The following is a 19,325-nucleotide window of genomic DNA, read 5'->3' as shown; positions in this document are numbered from 1 at the left end:
GATCACTGCTTCAATCTCGTTACTAGATATTGAAGCAGTGATCAAAAACCTCCCAAAAAACAAGAGCCCAGGACCTGGTGGATTCCCTGGGGAATTCTACCAAACTTTCAAAGAAGAAACAACACCTATTCTCCTGAAGCTGTTCCAAAAAATTGAAGCAGAAGGAAAACTTCCAGACTCTTTCTATGAAGCCAGCATTACCCTGATCCCCAAACCAGGCAAAAACCCCACCAAAAAGGAGAATTTCAGACCAATATCACTGATGAATATGGATGCTAAGATTTTCAACAAGATCCTAGCAAACAGGATCCAACAGCACATTAAAAAGATTACCCACCATGACCAGGTGGGATTCATCCCTGGGCTACAAGGATGGTTCAACATTTGCAAATCAATCAATGTGATAGAACAAATTAATAAGAGGAGAGAAGAACCACATGGTCCTCTCAATTGATGCAGAAAAAGCATTAGACAAAATCCAGCATCCGTTCCTGATTAAAACACTTCAAAGTATAGGGAGAGAGTGAACATTCCTGAACTTCATAAAATCTATCTATGAAAGACCCACAGCAAATATCATTCTCAATGGGAAAAAGCTTGCAGCCTTCCCGTTGAGATCAGGAGCACGACAAGGTTGCCCACTCTCACCACTCTTGTAGAACATAGTATTAGAAGTCCTAGCAACAGCAATCAGACAACAAAGAGAAATAAAAGGTATCCAAATTGACAGTGAAGAAGTCAAACTCTCTCTCTTCGCAGATGACATGATTCTTTAAATGGAAAACCCAAAAGACTCCACCCCCAAACTACTAGAACTCATACAGCAATTCAGCAACGTGGCAGGATACAAAGTCATGTACAGAAATCAATGGCTTTCTTATACACTAACAATGAAAATACAGAAAGGGAAATTAGAGAATCGATTCCATTTACTATAGCACCAAGAACCATAAGATACCTGGGAATAAACCTAACCAAAGAGGTAAAGGAACACTATGAAAACTTTTTGAATGTATTTTTACATTGATGTCCTGATATATATGAAACAGGAACTTATAATCCTAGGTATTTACCCAATCAAAATGTGTACATATGTACATGAAATATATGCATGTTTAAGAAAGTTTTAGCCTCATTATTCCTAATAACCCAAAGAACTTGAAACATCAAAGTCCATCAGTGGTAGAATCAGTTTTTAAATTGTGATATATTCATAAAATGGAAGGACATAACAATGAAGGTAAAAATAATATTGCTACATTCAATAGCATGAGAAGTTCTCCCAAGCATCATTTTAAGTGAAGAAGCAAGACACAAAAGAAAATGTAGAAAATGATTTCATTTACACACATTTCAAAAATAAGTGAACCTGATCTATGGAGTTAGAAATCAGGATAGTTTCTCTATTCAGGGAGGATTATGAGGCATGTATGGAACTGGCCTTAGTATATATATGGCTTAGATGGTACAGTTCATGTTCTATCTCCATGTATAGAACTGTGCCCTTATAGTTTGTTCTTTTCTATAATATTAAACTATTGCAAAATTTAACAATTAAAAAAAAAAAAAACAGGGCAGATCCTAATACCAATTCACCTGACACTTTAGTATTCTATAATAGTTCCTTATTTCTACACTTCTTAGTAATGCACCAAACCCTTTTTTTAATATATTCAGTCTACTACAATGTGAGGTCATGCTTGTCACAAGTTGTATTCATTAGAATAGCTGAGGTTAACATCCAATCACTGAATTCCAAAGACCATGCCATTTCAATGAATTCTCCTAGTCAACATATATATTTTCATCTCATCTCTTCTCTTTTCTTTTCTTTCTTCTTTTCTTTGCTTTCTTCTCTTCTTTTCTTTTGTTTACTTTTCTTTTTCTTTTCTTTTCTTTTCTTTTCTTTTCTTTTCTTTTCTTTTCTTTCTTTTTCTTTCTTTTCTTTTGTATTATGTTAGTCACCATACAATACGTCATTAGTTATTGATGTAGTGTTCCAGGATTCATTGTTTACATATAACACCCAGTGCTCCATGCAATAGGTGCCCTCCTTAATGCCCACCACTGGACTCACCCATCCCCCCATCCTCATCCCCGCTAAAACTCCCAGTTTGTTTCTCAGAGTCCACAGTCTCTTATGGTTCATCTCTCCCTGTGATTTTCCTGCCACTTCACTTTTCCCTTCCTTCTCCTAATGTCCTCCATGTTACTCCTTATATTCCACAAGTAAGTGAAACCAAATGATAATTGACACTGTCTGCTTGACTTTATTTCACTCAGCATAATCTCCTCCAGTCCCATTCATGTTGATGCAAAAGTTGGGTATTCATCCTTTTTGATAAGGCATAATATTCCATTGTATATGTGGACCATATCTTCTTTTTCCATTCATCTCTTGAAGGGTATCTTGGCTCTTTCCACAGTTTGGCTCTTGTGGACTTTGCTGCTATGAACATTGGAGTACAGATGGCCCTTTTTTCCCACTACATCTGTATCTTTGGGGTAAATACCCAGTAGTATAATTGCCAGGTCATAGGGTAGCTCTATTTTTAATTGTTTGAGGAATCCCCACACTGTTTTCCAAACTGGCTGCACCAACTTGCATTCCCAACAAGAGTGTAAGAGGGCTCCCCTTTCTTCACATCCTCTCCAACATTTGTTGTTTCCTGCCTTGTTAATTTTTTTTATGTATTTCTTTTCAGTGTAACAGAATTCATGGTTTATGCACCACACCCAGTTCTCCATGCAAAACGTGCCCTCTATAATACCCACCACCTGGCTTGTTAATTTTTGCCATTCTAACTGGAGTAAGGTGGTATCTCAATGTGGTTTTGATTTGAATTTCCCTGATGGCTAATGATGATGAACATTTTTTCATGTGTCTGTTAGCCATTTGTATGTCTTCTTTGGAGAAGTGTCTGCTCATATCTTCTGCCCATCTTTTGACCTGGTTATCTGTTTTTTGTCTACCCCTCTATCTTTCATTCATTACTCAGGCTACTGAAAGCTGGCATTTTTATCCACTAATCTATTATCACTGCTCTTCCTTAATTCATTGTTATTACTCTTCTTTTAGAAGGCCTCCTTCCACCCTATTGCCCACATCTGGATAAGGCCAATCTGTTTAGACTCTACATTTTTATTTTATTTTATTTTTTTAAATTTAATTTTTAAAAATTTTTAACAAACATATAATGTATTATTAGCCCCAGGTGTACAGGTCTGTGAATCGCCAGGTTTACACACTTCCCAGCACTCAATATAGCACATACACTCCCCTAGACTCTACATTTTTAATGTATTACAAAATAGTCCATGTTTTCCTTCCATCTGCTTCTACCATAGCTCAGATCACTTTGATCTCATTCTCAATATGAAGCCTTCATACTCTCACTGGAGTTCCTGTCTCCTGTTTTGATCATTTTTTTTTTAAAGATTTTTTATTTCTTTTCAGCTTAACAGTATTCATTGTTTTTGCACCATACCCAGTGCTCCATGCAACACGTGCCCTCCCTAATACCCACGACCTTGTTCCCCCAACCTCCCACCCCCTGCCCCTTCAAGACCCTCAGGTTGTTTTTCAGAGTCCATAGTCTCTCATGGTTCATTTTAATACATTTTCCTCACTGCATATAGAATAAATTCTGAGATGCCATCTCAATTCCTGTAGACTAGGCTGGCTACATCTCCACTGTGTCCCTATATCCATCATCCCTACATCACAGCTGCACTGAGTTGCTTCTTTATTGTTGGTCACCCAATTAGACTGTGACAATCTTGAGAGCAGGGGCCATCTTATTCTCAGTAGTAGACCCAGATCTTATCAACTCAGATCTTATTGCATTTTTGGAATATGATAGTTTCTCAGTATAGTAATTAAACACACAGATATTTACAAAGACCAGAATATATTCTTTACTTCTCTTTCAAATTTCTACTTAACAAAGGTCCTGTTATTCCTGTGGTTCATTTAGAAGATACTACACCAATGTTAAAGGTATTTCCTTTAATATAAGAATTTGTATCATGCTCCCTTGACTGTTCGGTGGCCTAATTTTTGAGTATTAGAGTATAGTCCGTCAGGCTGGGTGTTTAATCCTCTCTAGTGATCACAACTCCACAGAACTTTTCATTTAAAATCTAATATAGACCATATGAAAAAATAGAGATCATAACAAATAACTGTAAGCTTATGAAGTCTTTAAAAAGTTCTAGATATGAGGTATTGATAATTTTCTGTTGTATTATATTTACCTGAACCTGTTAGTAGAAAGTCTCTTAATTATGTGGGGGATACTCTTCGATTTTACTGACAGCATATAGGGCAAACTTGTTAGACTGTAGTCCAGGTAGACTGGAATTAGCATTTCTGTTGGATGGTGTGGTATTAGATGGCTAGTTTCAACCAAAGTCTGTTCTTGGAGTCCTTGTTTGACAGAATGGTCTCAGATGGAAATTTTGTTACAAAAAGTAGCCTTCTGAATTTCTAGACATTATCAGAGAGGAAAAACACTGAAATACACTCATGGGCAAAAAACTTTTAAAATGTTCTGCAGTTGCACACTTGAAAAATCTGCAGTAGCCTACACGAGAAACATGGAACTATTTCTGTGGAGCCCACCCTCATTTCTTCTTACAGTCATCTTCCTTTCATTCCCTATTGTAACCTCCAACAAAAGTTCCTGCTGATCTTGGGCATTATCTCATGATGCAAAGCAACCTTTTGTCCTTCTAGTTACTTTCTTCAGATACATGCCTCAGAAACATTGTGACAAATTATATTGTAGTTGTAACTTACTAATTTTTGTTTAATATAACTAGCCTGTAAAAAGTATTTGTTTAAAAAAAGGTTTTCTTAGGTAAATGTCAACCAAGTTTTATTAAGTGAAAAGATGTAATTGTACAATTTAGATTACATGTGTGAATGTGTGTGTGCACATATGTTGGCAATTAGGCCAATAGATAACAGCATTATATGCCTATCAAGTCTAACCATTTTATTGCTCACATATGTAACCAATTCATAAAGCAAGCTTAGAAACTTCATTTGATTCCATGATTAATATTCTTGGAAAAGAAATGGGATTCTAGAAATGAAGTTAATTTCTCATAACCTTATGAACTATCTAGATTTTTAAAATAAACACACATATATAAACATGTGCTTGTATATAAGTGCCGAGAGATAGATGATAAATAGGTGGATAGATAGATGATACACACACTTAGGAAAGTGACAAGAAATATTTTAATTATTTTTCCAAATTTCATAAAAGAAAATAATTGATTTGAGAAATATGAACATACTTACACTTTGGTGTCTCGTTCATGCTCCAGTTTTTATCCACACAGATCCTTAGTAGAACTCACAGTTAAATAAGAACTATCAGGAGTGACATAGATATAATGTAGCCTCACTTTCTCACTTTCACTAAAAAGTAGCAGTGGAAATGCATACACAAGGTATATAAATTTTTATATCTCTGGGGCTAACATTTATCATGAATTATGATATCTGTCTAAATTGAAAAAAGAACCATTTCTGCATAATCTGATTGGCTAGATAGAAGGAAAGAAGAGTAAATGGCAAAGGAAAACTAGAAATTCTCTTTGATTTTTGAAAAGTTGATGGTTTGACCAAACAATTTTAGCATGGGATGGTCTCTTAAAGTTTCATCAAGATAGGTTTGAGGATGCTTTACATATTCAACCTGTTATATAGGTAAGATGAACTAAGTTAAAAGGAAAAGTGTTATTGGTGACCCTACTTTAAAGACACTCAAACATGTAAAATGTAACTAATATAGAAAAATAAAACAAAACAAAAGCTAGCTGATGCATGTGGGAATTGGATAGTGTCCTTGGAGATTAGAAGATGCATTAATAATACAAGATGCATTATCACTGTATTATCTTTGCCAATATGATGATCCAAATAATATTTTGTTCTTTTGTACACTTCAATTCACATTTTTTATTGCTAATGATATACAGCAATTTTTGATATGTTTATTGGCAATTTATGCTTTATTTATGAACATACTATTACTCTCCTTTCATTATTTTTGAATAAAAGTGATTCCTTATCCTTTTCTAAAATATTCACATATATTCATGATATTAAGTCTGTGCAAGTCTTATATATTACAAATCCTATTTAATGATTTGTTATTTGACATTTAATATAATTTAGGGTGGTGGGGGTATACAGAAAGTTTACATACTATGTGGTAAAATATATTTCTTTTGTCTTATTTCTGAATCTGTTGCCATTACTTGAGAGGCTTTGCTTATTCTGATCTTTCATATATTTACTTCTATTTTCTTCCGATAACTTTATAACGTACTCATATTAGTATCTATACTGATGGATTATAGTTGGTATAAGGTATGAGCATATAGAATCTTCCCCCAAATGATTAGACAGTTGTTTTAAATGCCATTTTTGGGACTGAGAAATATACAATCTGGGCAGAAAAACCTGCGGTTATATGTTTGCACCTATTACATAAAATGTTAATTTTTATCAAAATGTTAATAATCTATTAAATAAAGGTGAAAATTTTGAAAAAAAAAAAACCCCAGCATTACATGGGCTGATGTTCTAGTTTCCCATATGGTAAGCACTTAATCTCAACATGTTTGCTTACTAAAATAGTAAAATGTCAAAAATAAGGGTGATTTAAGCATAAAAGTGATTATGGAAATAGTGAGATGTGGTTAAATTCCAGCAAATAGGTGGAGTTTTAAAAGGTGAGACTGAAAAAGAGGACTTTGGGAATAAACAGAGGAAGAAGAGAGAACGGATCCAAAGACTGAACCTTGGACCAATCTAGTATGCAGAAGTCAGAAAAATAAGGTGGAATCGGTAGAAAATTTTGTCTCCTCTGTTATTTTGGAATGTTCCCCTTGGTTTTAGGCACGGTAATGCTGTCAAAAGCTTTCTAGGATCTTTCGAAGAACAAAGATAGGGAAAAAATTCAATAAGAAATCATTAGTTGACATTGCTGCCTCTAATTCTAATCCACCACTCTGAATTATTTTCACATTTGTATTTGAGTCTCCTCCCTCTCTTTTTCCCTATAGATTCCTAGTTGTCAACATCAAAATATTTACTAATTTGCCCAATGCTAAAATTTGTATAAAATGAAATCAGAATGACTCCATCAGTACCACTGTTGATAAACTAAAGTTAAAGATTTTTCATCCCTTTACTCTTTAGAATATATCTCATTGACAATCAGTGATCAGAGCATGACAGTTTAAAGAAACACACACTAATTATTTCTGTATCTTAGATTATTACCCCTGTGGTTTGTTTAGTGTGAATTACTGTTACTTCATTTATTTCTACTTATTCTCAATTGTAGGGTTTTTTCCCTGGTAATATGGTCCTTTAAACTTTAAAATACATAAAATATGGTTGAAAAAACAAAATTTATTTATTTATTTATTTTTCAAAATTTTATTTTAAAGGTATATTCAAAAAGCTTCATGAGTTCATTTCTTGAAAAAGCTTTTGTATTTATGAAATAAGAATGTCAAATTTTCAATCATATATTTATTTATTCATTCAAAAAAGAGAGTTCAGCACTTATATCCTAGTTGTGGCATCAGGCATTAGATTGTTGATTATTTTCTAAATTAAATAGCCCTTTCTTCTATCTATCATCTATCTATCTATCATCATCCATCATCTATCTACCATCAAGCACCATCTCTATCATCTTCTATCTAATTATCATCATCTGCCTGCCACCAACTATCCATTTACTTAATTAGAAATATTTCATAATGGTTTAACAAACTACACTTTGGAATTAAAGATCTAATTGCAATTCTGTCTCTATATAATTTCTAAACTTTGTCATGAGTGTTAGCATGTAAACTGGTTTCCTTAATTCTTGTTTTTTTCAACAGCCAAAAAAGTTAGTAATCATGCGTACTTTGCCCATTATGATGATTAATTGAATAATGTATGTATGTCAGTCATCATAGTAGTTCATGCATAGTAAATATTCAATAAATGATAGATGTTATAATGATTAGTACTATTTCAAAAAGGTTGAACTTAGGTGTACATTCTCAAATCACTGAAGAAAATATTCATTCTTTAAGCATGATATTAAGCAGAAGTTCTATTTCTTTTCTTAATATTGAACACATCTGCTTGTAAAGAAAACAAGTAGGAGAAGTATTTGAGTTAGGTACCCATATGCTGTTCTTCCAGAGATAGATTCACATGTTGCAAAAACCCACCACCAAACCTCAAAAGGAATTATCTTGGCACATGTTACTGGTATCTTGGCACGTAATATTATGTATGATCCAAAATATTCTGCTTATTTACAGCATGACTTGCTGATTGTCTACATGATTGTCATGAAATGGGCAGTGTTTAATGTGACAACTCTAACAATTGTTTATCATCATGCTTGAAACAATAAGCTTATATTTAATGGAAGAACAAAGACAAGGTCAACTGGTGTTTTGTAGGTTCTTTGGAATGTTTTTTCATCTTTCTTATTTCTCCTTAGGGACATCCTCCCCTTAGATTTCCTGTGGAGATGCCTTCATTCCTTTTAGATAATTGGAAACTAATATATATTTCCCGTTTCAATTTAATCATCTCAGCTATGATAATCTTCATGAATGTTTGTGAGGTAGGATTAGTTGGACACACATTTTATAAATTATAGAGTATTAAACAAAGGAATTTATGAGAAATCTTTATTAACCAAGCCATAGATACTACCATATATTCAGATATATGTGATAGTGCAGACAAATAACATTATTAAAATATTCACACTTTATCTCTTTGGTTTGAATTAACATGAGATTATTTTATATTAATCTTTCTGCCCACAAAATTAAATATTTTTTTCTAGTGAGTATGTTTACCTTTCATTATCCTTGATCCTTGCTCATGTAAACTACAGAAAAGAAATACCAACATAAACTGCTCATGGTAAGTAAAATAGTGGTGTTATTTTCTTTAAAAAATGTAAGAATAATTACAAATATCATGTAAATTATATACAAATAAATAGCAGGGATAAAGTGATATTTTATTATTACTTCTTATATAAAGCATTAATTATTGCTAAATTTCTATTTTCTATTTCCATAAATGGAAGAGTTTGAAGTTTGATTTACACATTTCCACCTGCATTTCTAATACTTAAGTGGCTTAAACCAGACACTACACTGCAAAATAGTGGAGGGAATGAGGATTATCCTAGTGCTTTCTGGATAAACAGAGTGCCTGACACCTCTACAAGTCAATCAGACATGACAAGTTCAGAGGATATTTTTTCTTTGGAGAATTGGCTTTACATATTTTAATACATTTTTTTTTAAATAAGAAAGACAGCTCTTTAGAGGTGCTAATTCTTATTAATACTTTGAGCAATAAAAACTTAAAATTGTTAATTAATGTGGTTTATGAATTTGTATATGAGGTGATGGGCTAAATGATGCAAATGGAAAAATATTATGTATTCAATAATAAAAAGAAAAACAACTTCAGAATAGGCAAAGATAACTGATTGACAAAACTAATAAGGGATGTAATTTAAATATTTTTTTATTTAAAGGAAAGAAAACATACACTATGTGATATTGTTTATTTTTTTCTCTCTGCCAGTGCTTATGTTTACTTAGAAATACCTTATTTATTTGGCAAATTGATAACAATTCCTCAGGTTAATAGGAAAATGAAGTACATGACTGATTTTTTAAATTCACTTTATTTTTTCAGTGTTCCAAGATTCATTGTTTATACACACACCCAGTGCTCCATGCAATGTGTGCCCTCTTTAATACCCACCACCAGACTCTACCCATTCCACCACCGCCTCTCTTCCAAAATCCTCAGTTTGTTTCTCAGAGTCCACAGTCTCTCATGCTTCAGTCTCCCCTTCCAATTTACCCCAATTCACTTTTCCTTTCCTTCTAATGTCCTCCATGTTATTCCTTATGCTCTACAAGTAAATGAAACCATATGATAATTGGCTCTCTCTGCTTGACTTATTTCACTCAGCATAATCTCCTCCAGTCCCATCCATGTTGATGCAAAAGCTGGGTATTCATCCCTTCTGATGGAGGCATAATATTCCATTGTATATATGGACCATATCTTCTTTTTCCATTCAACTGTTGAAGGGCATCTTGGCTATTTCTACAGTTTGGCTCTTGTGGAGTTTGCTGCTATGAACATTGGGGTACAGTTGGCCCTTCTTTTCACTACATCTGTATCTTTGGGGTAAATACCCAGTAGTGTAATTGCCAGGTCATAGGATAGCTCTATTTTAATTGTTTGAGGACTCACTATACTGTTTTCCAAAGTGACTGCACAACTTGCATTCCCACCAACAGTGTAAGAGGGTTCCCCTTTCTCCACATCTTCTCCAACATTTGTTGTTTCCTGTCTTGTTAGTTTTGGCCATTGTAACTGGTGTTAAGTGGTATCTCAATGTGGTTTTAATTTGAATTTCCGTGATGGCTAATGATGATGAACATTTTTTCATGTGTCTGTTAACCATTTGTTTGTCTTCTTTGGAGAAATGTCTGTTCATCTCTGCTGCCCATTGTTTGACAAGACTATCTGTTTTTTGGGAGTTGAGTTTGAGGAGATCTTTATAGATCTTTGATATCAGCCCTTTTCTTTAGTGTTGTTTGTGAATATCTTCTCCCATTCCGTGGCTTGCCTCTTTGTTTTGTTGACTGTTTCCTTTGCTTTTGATCTTGATGAAGTCCCAAAAGTTCATTTTTGCTTTTTTTTCATTTGCCTTTGGAGACTTATGTTGAAAGTTGCTGTGGCCAATGTCGAAGAGGTTACTGCCTATGTTCTCCTTTAGGATTTTGATAGATTCCTGCCTCAGATTGAGGTCTTTAATCCATTTTGGGTTTCTCTTTGTGTATGGTTTAAGAGAATGGTCGAGTTTCATTCTTCTATACGTAGCTGTCCAATTTTCCCAGCACCATTTATTGAAGAGACTGTCTTTTTCCCACTGGATATTTTTTCCTGCTTTGTTGAAGATTACCGACCATAGAGTTGTGGGTCCATATCTGGGCTCTCTACTCTGTTCCACTGGTCTATGTGTCTGTTTTTGTGCCAGTACCATACTGTCTTGGTGATCACAGCCCTATAGTAAAGCTTGAAATAAGGCAACTAGATTTATTTTAATTGAAAATATGCCTCTAAAATATATAACCTATAATTATGAATAATGTGAATAATGTGAATTCACATTATTTTTATTTTGCTATTATAAAATAATGAATTAGAGAAATTAGAGAAAGCATGTTCCACTGTGTAATTTCTTTGGTAGGATATTATTAAGAATGGCTAATTTAACAGCTCATTGAAAGTACTTTATTTTAAATTACTCTTATTTTGTATATACTAATGGAAATCATACCTTCATGTATCAGGTACAGACATTTATAAAATTGGGGTCAGTTTGTATAAACATTTTTGCAATTTTGTGTCTAAAATACATTTAGAATATTTTGGATCACTTCAAAATGTAATTATCTGAATGACTAAAATTATTTAAAGAATTGCTTATTTTTAAATATTTAGATGATTTTTTCTCCTCGCTCAAAACTATGCCATGACATATAGCTTGTATGTAATATGAAAATTTAATTGCCTTTTCAGAAGTGTCAATATCCCATTATATACTCTAAACAAATTTTTCCTTTGCAAAGTAAAAACATTTTTTCACATTATTGAGCTTATTGTTACAATAGTTTCAATTTATTATTTGGATATTCTTTTTTGGGGGTATATTCTTTATTTTTTCTTAAACAATAAAAGACCTATAGAAACGTCAGTCTGAAAGCAGATTGTCCTTTTCCTCAGTAGCCATTAATATGTACTTCTTGCTCAGATCCAGACCACATTAATATGAAACCTAAAATTTCAGAATTTAACTGTAGGTCTTAATTCATTATACTGGCATATTCTATTTTGATGAAATTAATAATTGAAATGAATGAATTATTTTTGAATCTGGAACCAAGATTTTATCTAATTTATTTAAGAAAGAACAAATTTGGAATTAGTTACAGTTGAGCTGGCAGTTTGTAAGTAATGGTGAAAAAGTAAACTATTATGGATTTTGCAGGTCAGTTTTCAAAACTGAGTTGACTCCTATTGTGCATATACTGTCTGTTGCATGGTTCTAGATCATATTTTCAACCTCATAGAGTATTTCCTCATAAATGGGCATATATGTGAATATGGATCTCTTTATATATTATTTCATGGATATAAAGCTACTCATATAGTTTTTTATCAATGTACCTTTTATTTCTAGGATTTGTTTGAAATCACAAAAAAGAAATGAAAAATCATACAAAAGAGATAGAGTTTATCCTTCTGGGACTGACAGATAATTCTCTGTTACAAATTGTATTGTTCTTATTTCTATTTCTAAATTACATGCTAAGTATGATAGGAAACTTAACCATCATTGCCCTTACTCTACTGGATTCTCACCTCAAGACCCCAATGTATTTTTTCCTCCATAATTTCTCTTTCCTGGAAATTTCTTTCACAAGTGTTTGCATCCCCAGGTTCCTAATCACCATTGTAACCAGAGAAAAGTCCATTTCCTATAATGGCTGTATATCTCAGTTGTTTTTTTTACATATTCTTGGGGGTTACAGAGTTTTTCCTTCTGGCAGCTATGTCCTATGACCGTTATGTTGCCATCTGCAAACCTTTGCATTATACATCCATCATGAGCAACAGAATTTGTCATCAGATTGTACTCAGTTCCTGGGCAACTGAATTTCTGGTCATTTTCCCTCCATTGTTTTTGATTCTGAACCTGGATTTCTGTGCTTCCAATATCATCGATCATTTCATTTGTGACGTTTCTCCTGTCCTGCAACTTTCTTGCTCAGACACACATTTACTAGAACTGATTGCTTTTTTCTTGGCCTTGATAATCCTCATTGTCACATTGTTATTAGTAATCCTTTCTTACTCTTACATCATCAAGACAATTCTAAAATTCCCTTCGGTTCAGCAAAAGAAAAAAGCCTTTTCGACCTGCTCTTCTCACATGATTGTTGTATCCATCACTTATGGTAGTTGTATATTCATGTATATAAAGCCATCTGCAAATGAAAGAGTCACTTCAAGCAAAGGAGTAGCGGTGCTCAATACTTCAGTTGCCCCTATGTTGAATCCATTCATTTATACTCTGAGAAACCAGCAAGTTAAACAAGCCTTCAGAGATGTGTTTAGTAAGATATTTTCTGCTTCGGATAAATAAAAACATAAAAAGAACAGTGAATAAAAATATCTTGACTCTTCTAGTTTAGTATTGATCTTTAAAATGTAATTATTTGGATCTCTTTAGTTTACCTGAGCCTAGATACTCTTTCCACTGTATATGTTCTGACTTTAACTTTTTGCAATATGAAGAAATATTTTGCAAAATTTTTTGTAATGTCAATTGTCAACATATTAAGAAAGCATACCTTTTTTTGAAATGAATCATAAATTTATTTGTGTCATTTTATTTTATTATTATTTTTTAAGATTTTTATTTACTTATTTGAGAGAGAGAGAGTGAAAAGCAGATAGGGGAGAGAAAGAGGGACAGAGAATCTCCAGGAGACTCCCTGCTTAGCATAGAGCCCATGGCTATCTGGATCTCATGACCCTGACATCATGACCTGAGCTGAAATCAAGATGTGGACGCATAACTGACTGAGCCATCCAGTCACCTTTTATTTTGGTATTTATGTTGGCTAAGTTTTTAAAATTGCAGTAGAAAATGAAATATGACTTAGTACACATTTAATTTATTTCTCACACAATCATTTTAAAAAAGATAAAACAAGGTTAATGTCCTTTTTTAATATTTAAATTTATTTTTCCAGTGTTCCAAGATTCATTGTTTATGCATCACACCAAGTGCTCCATGCAATACCATCAGGGAAATTCAAATTGAAACCACAAGCTTAATCTCTTCAACATGTCAATGATCTATTGAACAAATGGCAATTTATGATGAATTTAATTCCTGGAATATAGGTTATTAGCATTTACTTCTGTACCAGTTTTATATGGTAAATGATATCAAATATCAGTTTTTCCTAATTCAAATAACTTCTTGAAAGATAGAATTATGTTTTATTTTCTCTAAAACTAGGGTTACTCAAAGTGTTAGTTTTTAAAACACATAGATGCCACAACTCTATAATTCTCCTAATGTTTATGCCATTATGCCTGTTGGTTTATACCATAGAGGTGATTAAGTTGTTAGCTGAAGACTATCTTCCAAATGTGCCAGTGGTATTTGTTCTTGTCTATGCCTATAGTTACCATACACTTCTCTAGCCAATAGTCTTGAAAATATTGATTAATTTCAATGAAATCACACCAAAACTAATCTATAACTCAAAGTAGAAACCACAACTGGTAATTGATTGACCTTGACAGTTAATAAGAATATGGCTTGGGGCGCCTGGGTGGCTCAGTGGGTTGGGCCTCTGCCTTTGGCTCAGGTCATGATTTTGGGGTCCTGGGATTGAGCTCCACATTGGGCTCTATGCTTAGTGGAGAGTCTGCTTCCCCCCCCCCTCTCTGTCGGCTGCTCTGCTTACTTGTGATCTCTCTCTCTCTGTCTGTCAAATAAATAAATAAAATCTTAAAAAAAAAAGAATATGGCTTATGTTTGTCAAAACTCTTCAAATTAGATATTTCAAATTTGTTCAGCAATCATAAATTTTAATAAAGGTTAAGAAAAGATTGAGTTCTGGATATCTGGTTTACTTTTTATAGTGTTATTGATTATCAGTTTTGTAATTTCTTTGTGTATTCTAGGTTTATTCAACTGTGGCATTGAAGAAAAGGATACTGAGGCTTCTCACTGTAGGGGAAACAAATTAGAAGAAGTTTTTTCTTAAGTAACCTGTATAGTGTGTATCAGAATTGGAGGTATCAGTATGAATGCATAACACCCACACCCACACAGAGTCTTCTGAGGGCTAATAAACAATAACACACTAACCAACACAACTAATGTCCACTTTGGTTTTTAAATATCACTAACTAAAGGGAACCTTGGATCCCTGGAGAATGACAGTTTTATTTTGGGATGATCAAGGAAAGTATAAGAAAGCTAAAATCACCTTGGTGTAAAGAACTCCTCAAAAAAGGAAGAAGACATATAAAAAAAGTTTAGAATCCAATTAAAAGAAGTTCTCATTCACCATATTTGTGTAATTTGGATATCAGATAAATGATAATACTAATAAATTAAACTTATTGAGTAAAATGAGTATCCTTTGCAGCTTCCAGTCGGCGAATGGGAGAAGAAGTAGGCACAAACAGTCAGCTGCAAGAGAATGGGAGCAGGGGACAACAGCCAAAAAGACTGCTGCCCTGAGCAACTCCTTAGTCTCGCTTTTATTAGATAGAAACAATAGCCCACAGAAGAGCCAATAAAGGTCAAACGTTAGTTATATGCCTTGTAGCTAAACAAGAAGAAGAGCAAAATATGTCTGTACAAGTAGTATAAAGTTTATAGTTGAACAAGCACATTCAAAGGACTTATCTAAGTAGTCACAGGTGCTCTCTGGGGCGGGGGGGGAAGGTTAGATAATGGAAAAATGAAGCAGGCAGCGTTCCACCCTGATCGAGCTGGGCATCCCCGGCTGCTCAGATTCAAGGCCATATATTGTCCTCTCCCCCAGAGGCCTGTTGCAGTATCTGTTTTTCTAAGGCTATATCTAAATGTGCTTGGTAACTTGCAAAATTTCCCAGGGGTTATATTTTAAGTAATACATTGTTCTGAGGGGCAGTTGCAATCCTTGAATTCATATTGTTTTATAGTAAATGAATAATATACCTGGGAGAAAAGAAAGACCATCTTTATAGTAAAATACACTTAACTACCCATATAGAAGTAACGATTAAGGTAGCAAATCATCAATGAATGTTAAAAGTAGTGGATGAAAGTTTCATGAGGAACAGGATATTCACACAGCCTCAAAATATCTCTTAATAAATTACTTATTATTACATGAAGAAAATAGTAACTTCGCAGTCTACAGAGATTTGAAAGAGACGACCTTATCCAAGTGATCAGTTACCAAAACCAGTGGGAAAATCAGCATTATATGGCTCTTGAAATGTGATTAGGAAGGATCTATCATCACTTCTGTTTTATTCCTGCAAAAAAACCCCACTACCACCACCACCAATAATAACAATAAAAAACAAAACCCAAATCTCAGTTTAACTTTGAAGAAAAATCAGGTAAGAGCTATGCAGAAATGACAACTAAATGCAATGTATAATCCTGCATTAGGCTGGATCTAGAGGGAACAGAAATATATAGAAAGATATAAAAGATGTCACTTGGAAAAAATTATAAAATTTTAATATGGACTATGGATTAGATAACATATCAATGTCAGATTTTCCAATTTTGATCATTACATTTTGGTTAGATAATATAATGATCTAATTAGGAAATACAACCTGAGAAAGATAAAGAGGCACAATGTCCAACTTATCATCAAATGGTTTAGGAAGTATATATATATATACATGTGTGCATACACATTTATGTTTATAGTACTAGTATTTGTTTATATAGACTATTAAGTGCATGTATGTATATATATAGAGAGAGAATGATGAAAAAAAATACAAGATGTAAACAACTGTGACTGAAAAAAGGCATATGTAGTACTTTGTACTATTTTTGGAACATGTCTTTTTTAAATTTAAATTAGAAAAAAGTTACAAAAACAGGCTTGGACTGAAACAACTATTCTCAATTTGATTCAGATGCAAAAATTCTCACCAAAATACTAGCCAATAGGATTCAACAGTACATTAAAAGGATTATTCACCACGACCAAGTGGGATTTATTCCAGGGCTGCAAGTTTGGTTCAACATCCACAGATCAATTGATGTGATACAACACATTAATAAAAGAAAGAATAAGAACCATATGATACTCTCAATAGATGCTGAAAAAGCATTTGACAAAGTACAGCATCCCTTCCTGATCAAAACTCTTCAAAGTGTAGGGATAGAGGGCATGTATCTCAATATCATCAAAGCCAACTATAAAAAACCCACTGCAAATATCATTCTCAATGGAGAAAAGCTGAAAGCTTTTCCACTAAGATCAGGAACACAGCAAGGATGTCCGTTATCACCACTGCTGTTCAACATAGTACTAGAAGTCCTAGCCTCAGCAATCAGACAACAAAAAGAAATTAAAGGCATCCAAATTGGCAAAGAAGAAATCAAACTATCACTCTTTGCAGATGATATGATACTATATGTGGAAAACCCAAAAGACTCCACTCCAAAACTGCTAGAACTTGTATAGGAATTCAATAAAGTGTCAGGATATAAAATCAATGCACAGAAATCAGTTGCATTTCTTTACACTAACAACAAGACAGAAGAAAGGAAAATTAAGGAGTCAGTCCCATTTACAATTGCACCCAAAACCATAAGATACCTAGGAATAAACCTAACCAAAGAGGCTAAGAATCTATACTCAGAAAACTATAAAGTACTCAAGAAAAAAATTGAGGAAGACACAAAGAAAGGGAATAATGTTCCATGCTCCTGGATTGGAAGAACAAATATTATGAAAAAGTCTATTCTACCTAAAGAAATCTACACATTTAATGCAATCCCTATCAGAATCCCAACCATTTTTTTCAAAGAAATAGAACAAACAATCCTAAAATTTATATGGAATGAGAAAAGACCTCGAATAGCCAAAGGAATATTGAAAAAGAAAGCCAAAGTTGATGGCATCACAATTCCAGACTTCAAGCTCAATTACAAAGCTGTCATTATCAAGACAGTATGGTACTGGCACAAAAACAGACACATAGATCAATGGAACAGAATAGAGAACCCAGAAATAGACTCTCAATTCTATGGTCAACTAATCTTCGACAAAATAGGAAGGAATGTCAAATGGAAAAAAGATAGCCTCTTCAACAAATGGTGCTGGGAAAATTGGACAGCCACATGCAGAAAAATGAAATTGGACTATTTCCTTAAACCACACACAAAAATAGACTCAAAATGGATGAAGGACCTCAATGTGAGAAAGGAATCCATCAAAATCCTTGAGGAGAACATGGGCAGCAACCTCTTTGCCCTCAATGCAGCAACTTCTTCCTAGGAATATAGGCAAAGACAACAGAAGCAAGGGCAAAAATGAACTATTGGGACTTCATCACGGTCAAAAGCTTTTGCACAGCAAAGGAAACAGTTAACAAAACCAAAAGACAACTGACAGAATGGGAGAAGATATTTGCAAACGACATAATAGATAAAGGGCTAGTGTCCAAACTCTATAAAGAACTTAGCAAACGCCAACACCCAAAGAACAAATAATCCATTAAGAAATGGGCAGAAGACATGAACAGACATTTCTGCAAAGAAGACTCCCAGATTTCCAACAGACACATGAAAAAATGCTCCACATCACTCGGCATCAGGGAAATACAAATCAAAACCACAATGAGATACCACCTCACACCAGTCAGAATGGCTGAAATTAACATGTCAGGAAATGACAGATGCTGGCAAGGATGCCGAGAAAGGGGAACCCTCCTACACTGTGGGTGGGAATGCAAGCTGTTGTAAACACTCTGGAAAACAGCATGGAGGTTCCTCAAAATGTTGAAATTAGAACTACCCTATGACCCAGCAATTGCACTACTGGGTATTTACCCTAAAGATACAAACATAGTGATCCGAAGGGGCACGTGCACCTGAATGTTTATAGCAGCAATGTCCACAATAGCCAAACTATGGAAAGAACCTAGATGTCCATCACCATATGAATGGATAAAGAAGAAGTAGTATATATACACAATGGAATACTATGCAGCCATCAAAAGTAATGACATCTTGCCATTTGCGATGACGTGGATGAAACTAGAGGGTATCATGCTTAGCGAAATAAGTCAATCGGAGAAATACAACTATCACATGAACTCCTTGATATGAGGGAGTGGAGATGCAACATGGGGGGTAAAGGGAGTAGGAGAAGAGTAAATGAAACAAGATGGGATTGGGAGGGAGACAAACCATAAGTGACTCTTAATCTCACAAAACAAACTGAGGGTTGCTAGGGAGAGGGGAGTTGCAGGGGGTTATGGACATATGTGCTATGGTGAGTGCTGTGAAGTGTGTAAACCTGGTGATTCACAGACCTGTACCCCTGGGGATAAAAATATATGTTTATAAAAAATAAATAAATAAAATAAAAATCATTTATACTCCTAAAAAAAAAATACG

The 19,325-nt window shown here is 34.0% G+C and overlaps 1 protein-coding gene across 1 annotated transcript; it reads left to right on the top strand.

The window, feature by feature from the left end:
• The first annotated feature begins 12,358 nt into the window (after positions 1-12,358).
• LOC111160171 (olfactory receptor 6C70-like) lies at positions 12,359-13,298 on the top strand. The gene is given in 2 exon segments (XM_022523060.1): positions 12,359-12,670; positions 12,672-13,298. Coding segments are annotated over 2 exon segments (939 nt in total).
• The last annotated feature ends 6,027 nt before the right edge of the window (positions 13,299-19,325 follow it).

This window comes from Enhydra lutris, unplaced genomic scaffold (genome assembly GCF_002288905.1).
Source record: "Enhydra lutris kenyoni isolate GAN:26980312 unplaced genomic scaffold, ASM228890v2 scaffoldscaffold74, whole genome shotgun sequence".
NCBI lineage: Eukaryota > Metazoa > Chordata > Mammalia > Carnivora > Mustelidae > Enhydra > Enhydra lutris.
This window is presented reverse-complemented; position numbering and strand designations above follow the sequence as displayed.